The 13228-nt window shown below is 35.7% G+C and overlaps 1 protein-coding gene across 2 annotated transcripts in view; it reads left to right on the forward strand.

Moving 5' to 3' along the window:
- FAM49A (family with sequence similarity 49, member A) overlaps positions 1–12766 on the forward strand; it is a 41119-nt gene extending 28353 nt beyond the window's left edge. The window contains exons 4-13 of one of the 2 annotated variants that reach the window (XM_010566652.1): positions 1113–1234; positions 2187–2292; positions 3336–3472; positions 3557–3634; positions 3907–4023; positions 4119–4198; positions 6620–6746; positions 9381–9451; positions 10701–10807; positions 11831–12766. In XM_010566652.1, the coding sequence (XP_010564954.1) occupies positions 1113–1234; positions 2187–2292; positions 3336–3472; positions 3557–3634; positions 3907–4023; positions 4119–4198; positions 6620–6746; positions 9381–9451; positions 10701–10764 (902 nt within the window). In that variant the 3' untranslated portion in view covers positions 10765–10807; positions 11831–12766. Of the gene's footprint in view, positions 1–1112; positions 1235–2186; positions 2293–3335; positions 3473–3556; positions 3635–3906; positions 4024–4118; positions 4199–6619; positions 6747–9380; positions 9452–10700 lie in introns of both variants that reach the window. The other variant, XM_010566651.1, reaches the window with a different exon arrangement.
- The last annotated feature ends 462 nt before the right edge of the window (positions 12767–13228 follow it).

Consider the following 13228-nt stretch of genomic DNA (forward strand, 5'->3'; position numbering starts at 1 on the left):
AATAGAAGAAGTATTTTTAATATTTCTTGTCTATTAATGTAGAGATGCATACAGTACCTCTTCCTAATCAGTGAGTTTTGAACTGAAGGTATTTCATTGCTTTTAATTCAAACAAGTAGTCCTTAAGTCCTAAGATTCACCTTCAGAATATTTTTTTCTTCCATAAAAATTAAAATTCTATCTTTACAAGAGAATACAAATTGGGGGGGGGGGGGAAGTTGCGTCTCTGTAGGAATCTGCTGGGACAATGTGATTGTTTCTACAAATACTGACTACAATTCTATATATAGGTCACCCATTCTTTAGTCAGTGCCAGTCATCTTTATGTTTTAAAGCAAAAGAAGGCAGATCTCCTCTACCTCATCTAATATGTCAATGTTCTAGGGATAACATTGCTCCCTGGTGTCACACTGCTGTGAAAATCCCATCGGATGGGATTTGAATGGGAGAATTGATCTACTTCCAAATGTCATTTCTCTGAACAATAAAGGTCTACAGGTCACTCCCACTCTGAAAACTGATCATTGACAGCACTGAATTTATTTTAGTAGCAGGAATGCTCTCTGACGTACATAAGAAAAATATTTATTTTTAACAGTACTGTATCTGTGTTTTACAAAAGGAGAAATAAATTACCCTGGTTACGGAAGCCTGGAGGAGAGTCAAAGTGGCATAATACCCCACTGCTCCATCCACTGAAAGGCCTGATTTTATCCCCAAGCTGCAAGAAAAATGAACAATTCTTTGTAATCGAGCTGTGGAGCTCATGAAAGAGAGGGACATTTTTACTAAAGGACTGATGCATTATCCTGTTTTCTAATAACATTGCTCTATGATACTGCTTCACTTTAAGATGCTGCATTTTGAGAAGAGGCATTATGACTCAGAGCATGCAAAACCTGTACTGTTTTTCCTTCCTTGCTATAGAAAGCAGAAACTTGGATGTTAGCAGAATGGCAGTGCAGTATAATTGCATATTTTAAAAAAGCACATCAGAATAGAGTTACACATAGTCAAGCTGGACATAATGTTGTTAAGTAGAGCTGAGTAATCTTGCCATTTGTACTGCAGCTACCTTTTGACTTTTTGCATTTTGCTTTTCTGTTTCTTAGATGCACAGCCCACAGATGGAGAAAGGGAGGTATGGAATCAGATCAGTGCGGTTTTACAAGACTCAGAAAGTATGCTTGCAGACCTTCAGGCTTACAAAGGAGCTGGACAAGAAATTAGAGATGTATGTTTGTTAAAGTTAATGACAGTTCTTTGGAAGCAAAATCAAGCAAAACTTGATGTGTTTCTTGCTTCTGTTCTGTATCCAAGCACATTCTATGAAATGATACAAAAATCTTCATTAAAATTGTATTTAGAGAATATGTTACAGATTATGTGTAACGTTGAATGTAGAGCTCTAATGTGAAATCATTAAATGATGGCTGTTGGAACTTGCTTTAGGTTTACTATTAGTAATTAGTAATTATTTTCCATTTTAAGAAACAGCATTTCATATACCTCGTTTCATATATCTCATGGTAGAAGTCAAAGTTCAGGACATAAAAGAAATAATACTCAGATGTCAGAAATACACTATAAAAAAGTTGAAAATAGTTGTTCTTTTGTGTAAGTGAAATAATGAACCACAGTAAATTATAACCTTACATCCACTTTACAGGCATGCTATTCCATGAAACTGGTCCCAAAGTACAATTCTGAACTGTAACTTAAAATTTTTCTCAGCTGACCAAACTTTTTCCCGCATCAGCTTCGCAGTTACTGTTTAGTGTGACCTGTTGGTTACTTAAGAATCTGAATATGTTGAAGATTTCAAAAGCATCAAAACCTTAAAAAAAGGCTATTTCTGCCATTTCTGCTATTTCATACAAAAGGTTTTACCTGATGCTTCTACAATAGTTTTGCTCCCCAAAGAATACGTTAAAACGTGTTTCTGTATGTCAGTGGTGCATTGGAATGAGTAATTTTAAATCACTATGTTATTGGGGGACAGGAAAGGTGGAAAACATGGCATTTTTGGACTTACTAATTTCCTATTCCTGTGCAATGTAATTTCTCATAATTGTTCTATGTTTTACAATAGTTACTTTCTAAAATAATGTAGTAGAAAAATGCCAAACCACCTTTTGCTTGTTATTCATGTATCACAGTTCTTTATAGTAATATTTTCATTTCAGGCAATACAAAATCCCAATGATATCCAGCTGCAAGAAAAAGCATGGAATTCAGTATGTCCTCTGGTTGTAAGGCTGAAGCGCTTTTATGAGTTTTCACTCAGATTAGGTGAGCCCTGGTTTAGTATGTCTGTTTATTAGGCTACTTTATATATTAAAAAAATAGAAAGCTGCTTCTTCCACAGATATTAAAGGTTTATTATTCTTTCTGCTTGATATCAACAGACATTTAACTGCAATTACATTTGTCAAGGCATATTTTTAATCTTAATTTAATTTCAAAATTTTCATGGTTTGTTAGTTTGTCACTGAAAATAGATCTGTATTATCTAAACAGAGTACAAGCAAAGAATGTGGTAAAACTGTGTATTCTCTCTGGTGCCTGCCACTCTTCAGCACTTCACTGGTCCATATTGTATTAATGCAATTTAAATTTTTTTAATTTGGATCTTTCAGTTTTAAAAAGAATGTAAACCAATAACATTGTGAGACTTTAAAAACAGGGATAACGGGGAGAAGGGGATCAATAAACTCTCTCACAGGGTGAAAATCCAAAGTTGGGCAGGTTTTACACTGACTTTGTCATCCCTACAAGCATCCAAAATGATGTAATTACTCCTTGAATTAGGACTCTGGAAGAGAACCAGTGTGCAAAAATGTATGTATGAAGTGGGAGAGCTCCCAATGCAAGGGAATTCTACAACATCCTGCTTACTAAGTCCTTCACTTTTTGAGTTATGCTAGTAATTATAGCTGCAGGAGCTGAATTACATTGCTATCAGTACCTAAGAGTACACTTTTAGTAACAGAGATGCCAGAATAATCTCTGTACTGAGCTGATGGCTAACTGGGGAAGATGAAAGAGAAAGAGTTGAATATCTGAATGCCAGAAAAATGCTGTCTTTAGAATTTTTGATAGGGAACCCAGATAAAGGGTGATAAAAAAGTGGAAATATCTCAGTGATACAAAATGGAGAGAAAATGGGAGGGCGCCTGAAGAGACAGGTGTCTTTGACTAATGTTTCTCACCTTAGAATAGTAAGAAAAAGCATTTCTATTAGGGCTCTGCATGTTTGGAGGTTTCCTTCCCAATACTTAAAACTTTGTTATAAGGTGGACTGAATAGAATTTTTGCTTCTGATTTTTACTCAGAGAAAGCCCTGCAGAGCTTACTGGAGTCCTTGACGTGCCCACCTTATACTCCAACTCAGCACCTGGAACGGGAACAGGCTCTAGCGAAAGAGTTTGCAGAAATCTTACATTTTACTCTTCGTTTTGATGAACTCAAGGTTAACAAAGTCTTTCAATACATGCTGATTTTCTCTGTGTATTTTGAACCGAAACTGATTATTTCCTTTTTATCTTCCTTGAAGATGAGAAACCCAGCAATTCAGAATGACTTCAGTTATTACAGGCGGACAATAAGTCGCAACAGAATAAACAACATGCATGTAAGTAAATGAAATCTGATCTGCTGTTCACACTGAGGTATTTATCAGTACACATTTATACCATTTGTGGTAATGTTTTTTCTTTTGATACGCTAGCTGTCATGTTCTCTCCTTCACACTGAGAGTTAATCAGCAGTCCGGATGAAGTGATTAGAGTGGAACTATTCATGCAACAATCTGCTTGCTGACATGAGCATATACTGTACCTTTTTCTTGCTGCTGGCAAGATTTTAAAGAGTTTTACTGACTATTTTTTCTCATGTTTTCATCAGCTAGACATTGAGAATGAAGTAAACAATGAAATGGCCAATAGGATGTCCCTGTTTTATGCAGAAGCCACACCAATGCTGAAAACACTCAGTAATGCAACTACACATTTTGTATCAGAAGTAGGTAATGGGGGAGAAAAGGTCTAACACAGACATTCTTGATTTTAATTTTACAAGATGGTTTACTGAACATTGGCTGTTTTTAACCCTTCTAGAACAAAACGTTACCAATTGAAAATACAACGGACTGTCTAAGTACTATGGCTAGTGTATGTAAAGTCATGTTGGAAACACCGTAAGTTTTACCTTAAATCTTGTTTTTCTTGTATGAGAGAATTTGTATTGTATTTTAAGTAGCCATCTGGGATAAACACAGTTTTTTTCCAAATGAATTCCTATATGTTTGCCTTAAGTTATTATCACTTTTGTATACAAAGCATGACCTGGTATTAGAAAGCCTTGCCTCCTATTTTAACCGCTTTATGATATTTTTCATGAATTAGCATTGAGTTTTGTTAGGGAGACTTTACGTGGTCAGTCTGCATTTCATCAGAAGCTTAAAATACAAGTGTAATCTTGTGCTTCAGTGTCTGTGTCTTCTCTAACTAGGGCCATAGGCCAGCTACTGTCTCTTGTTTGCCCATGCTGCTCAGTTATTAGCAAGATTCTGGCTCTTCCAAGTACTGCTTTTGCAAATGATACACAGGGACTATTTTGAGGATCATTTCAGTAGATGTTTTTTGGATGCAGCCGTCTTATTCTGGATATGAGAAGGTTCAGCTATATGGAAACTGTACAACTGTGTTCCTATCTACTAGCATAGATAGAGGCAGTTGGGTTGCTATTGTTTAGGTATGCATGTAGTTGAGTATTTTTGGGGTTAGAGGTCTCTTTGAGTGGGAAACACATACAAGATAGAGTCAAGGTAGTCTTCCCATCTTTGAATTGTTTGTTCATGGTGCCATGTAGGGGGTAGAACTCCTGAGGTTATTGTGTTTGTTTATGAAAATTCTGGAGAAGTGTATGTAGGAGGTGGGACTCATCTCACAATCCCGGGAGATCATAGAAGTAGTGACTGAAAAGTAACCTTATGTGTCAGCTCATTTTTTTGGCAAAAGTAGAGAAACAGAAAGTTGTGAGTCATCTACCAGAAGATTATCTGATAACTTAGTTCTAGTTTTGGGACAATCAAGCATTTTCACATCAAAATGTCTGTAGCCTTTAAAACTGTTCATGTTATGATGCTGTATAAGAATAAAAGTTGAAGTTACTGTAAATTGAGAGGTAGTATAGCACAGATTTTAGAATTTTTAATGATACATTTAGGTGAAAAAATCAAGTTTTATATTGAAAATCAATGAATGACAGACAAATCTATGTATTATCTACTCAAAATAATATTTGTTAGAAAAATGGTGATAATTTCTGGTTTTCTCTGCTGTAGTTCATTTTTCATTTCCTGATGATGGTTTCAAGGATTAGAGCCAATAGGGGCTGTCTTAACTGTGTGTCGTGGTTTAACCCCAGCCAGCAACAAAGCACCATGCAGCCACTTGCTCACTTCCCCCCCCACCCAGTGGGATGGGGGAGACAACTGGGAAAGAAAAAAAAGTAAAACTCGTGGTTTGAGATAAGAACAGTTTAATAGGACAGAAAGGAAAAAAACTATAATAATAACAATAATAAAAATACAATAATAATAATAATAAAAGAATTGGAACATACAAAACAAGTGATGCACAATGCAATTGCTAACGACTCACTGACCAATGCCCAGTTAGTTCCCAAGCACCCCCAGGCCAACTCCCCCCAGTTTTTATACTGGGCATGACGTCACATGGTATGGAATACCCCTTTGGCCAGTTTGGGTCAGCTGCCCTGGCTGTGTCCCCTCCCAACTTCTTGTGCCCCTCCAGCCTTCTTGCTGGCTGGGCATGAGAAGCTGAAAAGTCCTTGACTTAGTCTAAAAATTACTTAGTAACAACTGACAACATCAGTGTGTTATCAACATTCTTCTCATACTAAATCCAAAACATAGCACTATACCAGCTACTAGAAAGAAAATTAACTCTATCCCAGCCAAAACCAGGACACTGTGCCATCCATATTCTTATTTTGGTATTGAAAAGTCAAAGAAACACTTTTTGTTCAGTCCAGTCCTGTTTAGTAGGCTTCCACATTTTAGATGCTCAGTGAACCTGGGTTGTTGAAGTTGCTTGCCTATGGACTTAGAATAGGGAGAGAGAGAGAGCAATGACTATGATCCACCTAGGTGAAGCCCTGAACTTACTAGCTGCTGAAATTAGATCCTACTTAAATGTTAACTGTTTCAAAGTAGGAGTTTAAGCAAAAAGAGTGGCTTTCCGTTGAGGTCCTGATATGTTGTATTTCTAAGATTAAACAGAAGTATGATCAGTCTCCATTATATTTCATGAACTGTGGAAGTCTTCTGTGAAGCCATCGTCATAGACATTTTGCTGAAGTGAGGATCTGAACTGTGAAGGGTTATTAGAAGGGGTTTACATATCTCTATTTGCTTTCTAACCATTCTTCTAAATTGACAAGGCCTTATGCAATTCAAAATTCTTTAAAATTTTACTAAGATGCATCTGCAACCTTAAAATACAGTTTTAGTTCAGATTTCACGTGCTTATAGTCTAGTTTGCAAAATTGACCAGTAAAAAGTCAACTTTATTTCTTTTGTTCTGTTTTCCAGAGAGTACAGGAGTAGATTCACCAGTGAAGAGACCCTTATGTTCTGCATGCGAGTAATGGTGGGAGTTATTATTCTGTATGATCATGTTCATCCTGTGGGAGCTTTCTCAAAGACATCAAAGATTGATGTAAGAGTGACTTTTCTTTAATACTCTGTAGGTTTGAGAATACTAGTCTGCAGCTTTTTTTCAGCACAAGCTTACAGCTTTGTATACATCATTTTAATTACTTTTGAATGGCAACATTTAGAATTTATCTTCACCTGTGTACTTTGTTTGAAATTAAAATAAGGGTCAGTCTTTTGTTCTTTGTATTTTCTTCCAGACACAGATACTCGTTTGTCTTAGCTCTGCTTTCCTGCCAACTGTATGGTTACACTAAAATAATGTTGTATTACACCTACCCTGGAATAAGTTCTATAGTCATAATTGTTTATTAATCATGTACTTTATTTATGCTAAAATGTTCATCTTGGCAGTAGTTCTGTTGTAAATAAGCAGATATTCGACATTCTTTCCCTTTTGTCCGAGATCTGAAGCAGCAGAACTGAAATGTTATTGTTGTAATGCTGATAATGAGCCTTCAGTTGTGGCTTTGCCATGACCAGTGACAGGGAAATGAACCTTATTTTTTCATCTGAGATACTGCAAGCACACACAAAAACGTACTCTTATTTTTGCTACGTGTTTTTTATAAACCTAGATGTCACACGCTACATCTTTCAGTAGAAATCAGCTGTAATTCATGAAAAAAGATGCAAAGTCTTTCCCTTTACAAGAGAGCCTACATCAAAAGAAAAGAAAAAAATATATATGTATTATTGTGCTCCATGACACTGAGTCTTTGTTAGCATTTTTCATCTGCAGATATCAGTATTTTACCACATCCCCTCTTTGACTCTGTTTTACAGAGGGAAAGATATGTCACAAAGAGGTGAACTGATTCGCTCAAGGTCATGCAGCAGATAGAGCCCGGGAATTGAATGCAGACTTCCTGACTGCTAATTCAGTCTCTTGCCTACAGAGACAATCCACAAGTAAAATTTTGATAGGACCAAACATATGATGTGTGTACTTTGTTTCTCACATTTATCCTAAAGCCCTGTAATCTTACAGGAAAGTTAGCTAGATATAAATGGGAGACAGGAGATGTATGACTCAGTTTTTAAAAATGAGTACATGGTCCCAAGTTTTAATTTGCCTAATCAGTTCGATGATTCCTCTCTAATTAAAAAAAAAAAAAAAAAAATTCAGATGATGAGTTTGTTTTACTGTGGAAAACAGTTCTTTTCTCCAAATTAGTCACAAATTAGTCTTGGGAGCCATTTCAAGAGAATGTCAGGGACGGTGGAACAAATTAGCCTTTCCTTATTCTTTCAAGACTGGAGACTGTATTTCAAGCTGTTAATTACAGGCTCCTAGCTTGAACATCCTAACAGCTTCTCTTTTTTGACTGTTTTAGGGATTCTGATTCTAAGAACAATGGAAAAGAATGGTTTGAATTTTTATCCCCTTTGAGTTTGTCTGATCTGATTTCATGGGGCGTGTAAACCTGGACTGAGTGACGTGAATATAGTCCTGAGTTTCTCTAGTTCAGGAAATGTAACTGTGTCACTTCAAAACATGGGCTGCTACCCTGAGAATTTCATCTGATCTGCTACTTGCAAAGCTAGTTTTGTCTTCCTGGTAGAAATGAGCCAAATGAGCAATGATTAGTGACTGTTAGGCTGGTCATGGTGCAGGAGGCTGAGCTACATTTTCCGAATAATTTTTATTGGCAAATACGTGGACCCTGACTTCAATTTCATCAGCCACTTCCATAATAAGGCAGAGTTGCTCTTTAGCTGCAAAGAAAATACTGGCATGTGGATTTAGCACTGTAATGTGACTTGGAAAATTAGAAGGTTCAAATCTTGACACTGCCATATCTTTATCTGTCATTTTAAATAAGATGAAATTAATGTAGACTAATTTCTGGATAGCTATTAGATGTCTTCATAGCAATGGGAAGAAATAGGTACTTCTGGAGCATGATTCATTGCGTATGAGATTATATTCTGAATAGGTTAGAGGAATTTCTTATTTCTCTCTATGGACTAGATAGGGAGTGTATAGTGGGTCAAATGAGTTCTACCTCTGCTTTCTGTGCTTCATTTCCCCTTTTGTAAATTTGGACAGAGTTTCAGTGCGTTTTTTTACAGTCTCCGTGAAGGTGTTCATTCAGTGTGGTGTTTAAAATCAACATCATGGACTCCTTATCTCAGATTAAATTTGTAACCACTAGTTATGAAACAAATCATAAGTTATGACCAGTTAGGTTTACAACTAAAAACTGAATACTGAAAATTACTTCCTTGTATGCAAGCATAAAAATAAAAGTCAAAGTTGAAACATGTCTTCTGATAGTTGCTAACAGCAATGGCATGGAACGATCTTCCAGAATCTCTATTTTTAGCTTATATCAGCTGTTCTTGATATTTTTTTAAGTTGGAATTGGAGAAATCATGTGCAAGTTAAAATACATACACTTGATATATAATTTACTATCTACAAACACTTACTGAAGTAGATGTTTTCTCAAAAGTTAGGTTTTTAACTTAAGATAATTTTTAATAAGCTATAATGCTTTTATTGTGTCATATATAAAGCAGTATTAACACTCAGTAGGAAAAAAACCTGTCTGTCTATGGTGAAATTTCTCCTTGTTTTCAGCTAGTGCAATTCATATATTATTGTTCAATAGTGGCATGCTTCTGTTCCCAGATGAAGGGATGCATAAAAGTTTTAAAGGAACAACCACCTGACACTGTGGAGGGACTTCTGAATGCTCTCAGGTATGTGTGGCATAATTACTCGATTCAGCCTTAACAAATTCCTCTTTGTTTTTCTCCCAGTCTCTTTATATTTAAGACTTTTCACCTTAGAAGCTTAATTTATTAAGAGAATTGTCCTTTCAGGTTTGCCTTCATCACCTGGGGTTTTCTTAAGTAATATTAATTTCTTTCAATTCCATTTCACTTTGATAAGCAATGACTATTAGTATTGGAAGTCATAATGTCCTTCTTCAGAGACACTTACAGTTTGTTTTATCACCTAAAACTTAGCCATCTAAAAGGTAATCAATACTTCAAAAGAAAACGATATATCTGAGCTAAGATTTGTTATATAAAATACCCCAGCAGCTAGAACATTTTAGAGGCAAAGAGTAGAATTTCTCAAATCCTTGATACTTCCCTTCTCTCTTTCCCTTTTAATAAGACTTTTTTTTTTTAATTTTGCTAAATTATACAACTTCAAGAAAACAGCAACCTAAATCGCAATCTTGTAGCTAAGTGTTTAAGGTGCTGTCTTGGGAAGCAAGACACAATGGTCTGACACTTCTCTGAAGCTGAGAAGGTAGTCTTAGTACCAAGTTTTTCAGAACTGTATTGAAATCTCTAGCTTGGATAGAGTGAGAACTACAGCCATAACCACCTCCATATTTGCTTATCATGTCTTTTGAATTAAAATCGCTGTGGAGTTAAATCCTACAGGTATCAGGTGTGTTTTGAGTTTATGTGATAATCAATCTCCCTATGAACATAAGCATTGGAGAATGTTTGGGGTTACATGGAAAAAAACACACTAAAGCTCTTCTGTCCTCCCAGGACATTTAAGAAAGCTGCTTAAAATTAGGTTTATAGATTATGCCAAAATCTAGATTCCTAAGTCCTTTTAGTATCTACCCTATTTCTATGTCTTTGCATGATTTTTACTTCTTTGGAGGCTTTTAACTGGAAAAAAAGATAATTTTGGCCCAAAATGGTGACAATGTCATAGACAGATGGCAAACAGTATTTTAGCCAGGATGTAGCCACAGTTCTCCATTATTAACAGGGAATAATTTATTGCAAGGGGTATTTATAAGATAAAGAGCACCAGACTATTACCAGTTAAATTCCAGTGATCCGTGACTAGAGGAACATGTAAGTTCCTCCTTTGTGTAATTGAACTGCAGTGATTTCAAAAACAGGCACTGAAGTTTTCAGACTTTTCTAATCCCTGTTCATTTCATAAAGTATTGTTTTAACTTGTACTTTCTAGGTTCACTACAAAACACCTGAATGATGAATCTACTTCAAAACAAATTCGAGCTATGCTGCAGTAGTATCCTGAGACAAGTAGATGTTTGTATTGATCACAGAAGATGTGTATGTTTACATAATTTAATACGGTTTGATGTTAATACTTGTGTGTATTTACATAACCATTTTCTTCACATTGCTAAAATACATAAATCTGTTCATAACCTGACTGACTTTATATAGTGCAGCCTAAGTTTTTATGCTAGCCTTTATCTTTTGACTTTTAAAATACTTTTTTACTTAGATACTTCAGCTATGACAGTTTATCTGTGCATTTTAATCTTTAAACATCTTCTCTATCAGAGAAGTAAGTAGTAGTGAAGACAAAATGGAAATCAAATAAACTGAAATGTCAAAGATACCACAGAAAAGGAACTTTAAATAAGGAGAAAGTTAGTGTAAGAGAAAGTAAAGTTCACTGGATATGTTTTAAGAACATGTGCACAGTTTTGTAGTCAGTTAGTTTTAGGATCTCCTCAGACTTGTATGAATAGGAGAATAGCTGAAAGTCATCACTCTCATAAAATACGTTGTCTTTCCTGTAATAAGTGGAGATCCACCTAATTTTAAGGATTATGTGCTGGCTGACATCCAAAAAGGTATTGCAAAGAGGTCATTTTACCTTATTAAGTATAACCTGTACCTTTCAACAATTGAGGAAATTAATGTCCTTTTTCAGATTCAATATAAATAAACAGAAAATGTGTTTTAAGACAATTGCTAGATTTTGAAAATTCTATATAATGTTATTAGATTTAGAAAGGAAAGGGAATATACTAATGCCTTGACTTAACTAGAAAGGGTTTGTCAATGTAAATACATCACGATGAACATTATCTCTCAGACAGCTCTACCCAGTAAGTAATTTTTTTGCTGATATAAACTGGTATAAAGCAGAACACACTTCTGTAGCAGCAAAATTCCCTAGTGTCAAACTGGCCTCATCAAACTAGGGATGATATAAATAAGTTTTAAGAGCTGAGCTGTTCTTAGGCACTCCATCAGGTTCCTTGATAGTATTATTCATTAGATGATTCAGAGTCAACACAGAAATATATATCAGCTGACTGCTCTTCCTTTGTTTTTGAGATGTGATTGATGCTTGAAGGAGTTGAGTTCCTTGCTGAGTTGTTTGTTCTTACTTTCTAGTAATTTTTCCAGTAAATGGAATAGAAGTACTTTGCCAAAAGCAGCAAAGTGCTCATGCTCTGTTAAGTGTGTCTTCTGGGTGGTCTGCAGTTGCTGTACATATTCTTGCAGAGGTCATGTTCTGAGAATGTGTTCAATTTTGTGTACTTTGCTTGCATGTATGTGTGAAAACTCCAGTGCTTGTGCACAGATTCAGATTTGTATTTGCTTATTCCTGTGTACGTAAATCAGAGTTTATGTGCTCTCACTGGAATTTTCATGCATATCACTTCTAAAAACATTACCTTAAGACTTTGAAGATGCATTTGGTCTGCTGAAATTTGGCTGCGCTGTGACAAATTGAGTCATTGAACTCAGTCCTTAAACAGTCTTAATATCCTAAGTTCTTTGGAGTAGGGATTGCTTTAGAGTTTATTTCTGAGCAGAACGACCACTGTGAGGTTTCTCAAGCCTGATCAGAACCCACAGGCACCAATGTTACACGTGTCGTGGTACTGGACAGCACCGCAACTCCAGTGTTCATGTCACACATCTGCAGTTGTAGCAGCAGATCACTATGTTGTTGTCAGGAACAGAATTGGAAATCACGCTAGTTTTTTTTCTTTTCCTGGAAGCAGTGATCACATTGCTTTTTCACAGTAGTAAATCCACTGTTTACAGCTCCATTTTTAATGGGCGACATTTAAAAATGTATATTAGGAAAAATCCTGCTGTGTTCAGAGTCACTTCCAGTTAGGTAAATCTAGGTGGATAACAGGTCATTCTGTTGAGCTTTGGTAACTGAAGTTAATACACACTTACCTGCAATTATTTGTCAAACAATGAAGTCTTATCTTTAAGTAGCCCAGAGGAAAGCTATTTGTCACTTGTATAATAAAAATGTAAACCTTAAAGCATTCCGTGAGTTGTCATGTGCTGTTTGCCGAAGTCACTGAATTTCTTTGCCTGCTTTGATGTTTTTGTACAGAAGTTTGTTTCAAATAATAAAAAGTTTGGTACAGTAAGCACTGGGATTGTCTATATTTAGAGACAACATAAACAGGTTGAGAAATATCTCATTTGAAGTTTTGGATCTGAGATATAGTAGGCTTACCTTTATATATATAGTTTATAGTTTATTTAAAAAGCATTTAAAATGTTTCACTTGTATGCCACAACAATATAACCTCATGTCACTTAAACAATTCCTGGCTTTTTCTGACAATTCTTGGCACTTGTCTGTCGTCTTGACCAGAGGAAATTGTTGATACTTCTTTACAGAGTAGAGGGCATGAATCCCTTCTGTGGCTTTTATATCTTCACATTAGTCATCCTAGGCTATGGTGGCCATCTCGGGTT

Source organism: Haliaeetus leucocephalus, unplaced genomic scaffold (assembly GCF_000737465.1).
Source record: "Haliaeetus leucocephalus isolate CR32 unplaced genomic scaffold, Haliaeetus_leucocephalus-4.0 Scaffold217, whole genome shotgun sequence".
Taxonomy (NCBI): Eukaryota; Metazoa; Chordata; class Aves; order Accipitriformes; family Accipitridae; genus Haliaeetus; species Haliaeetus leucocephalus.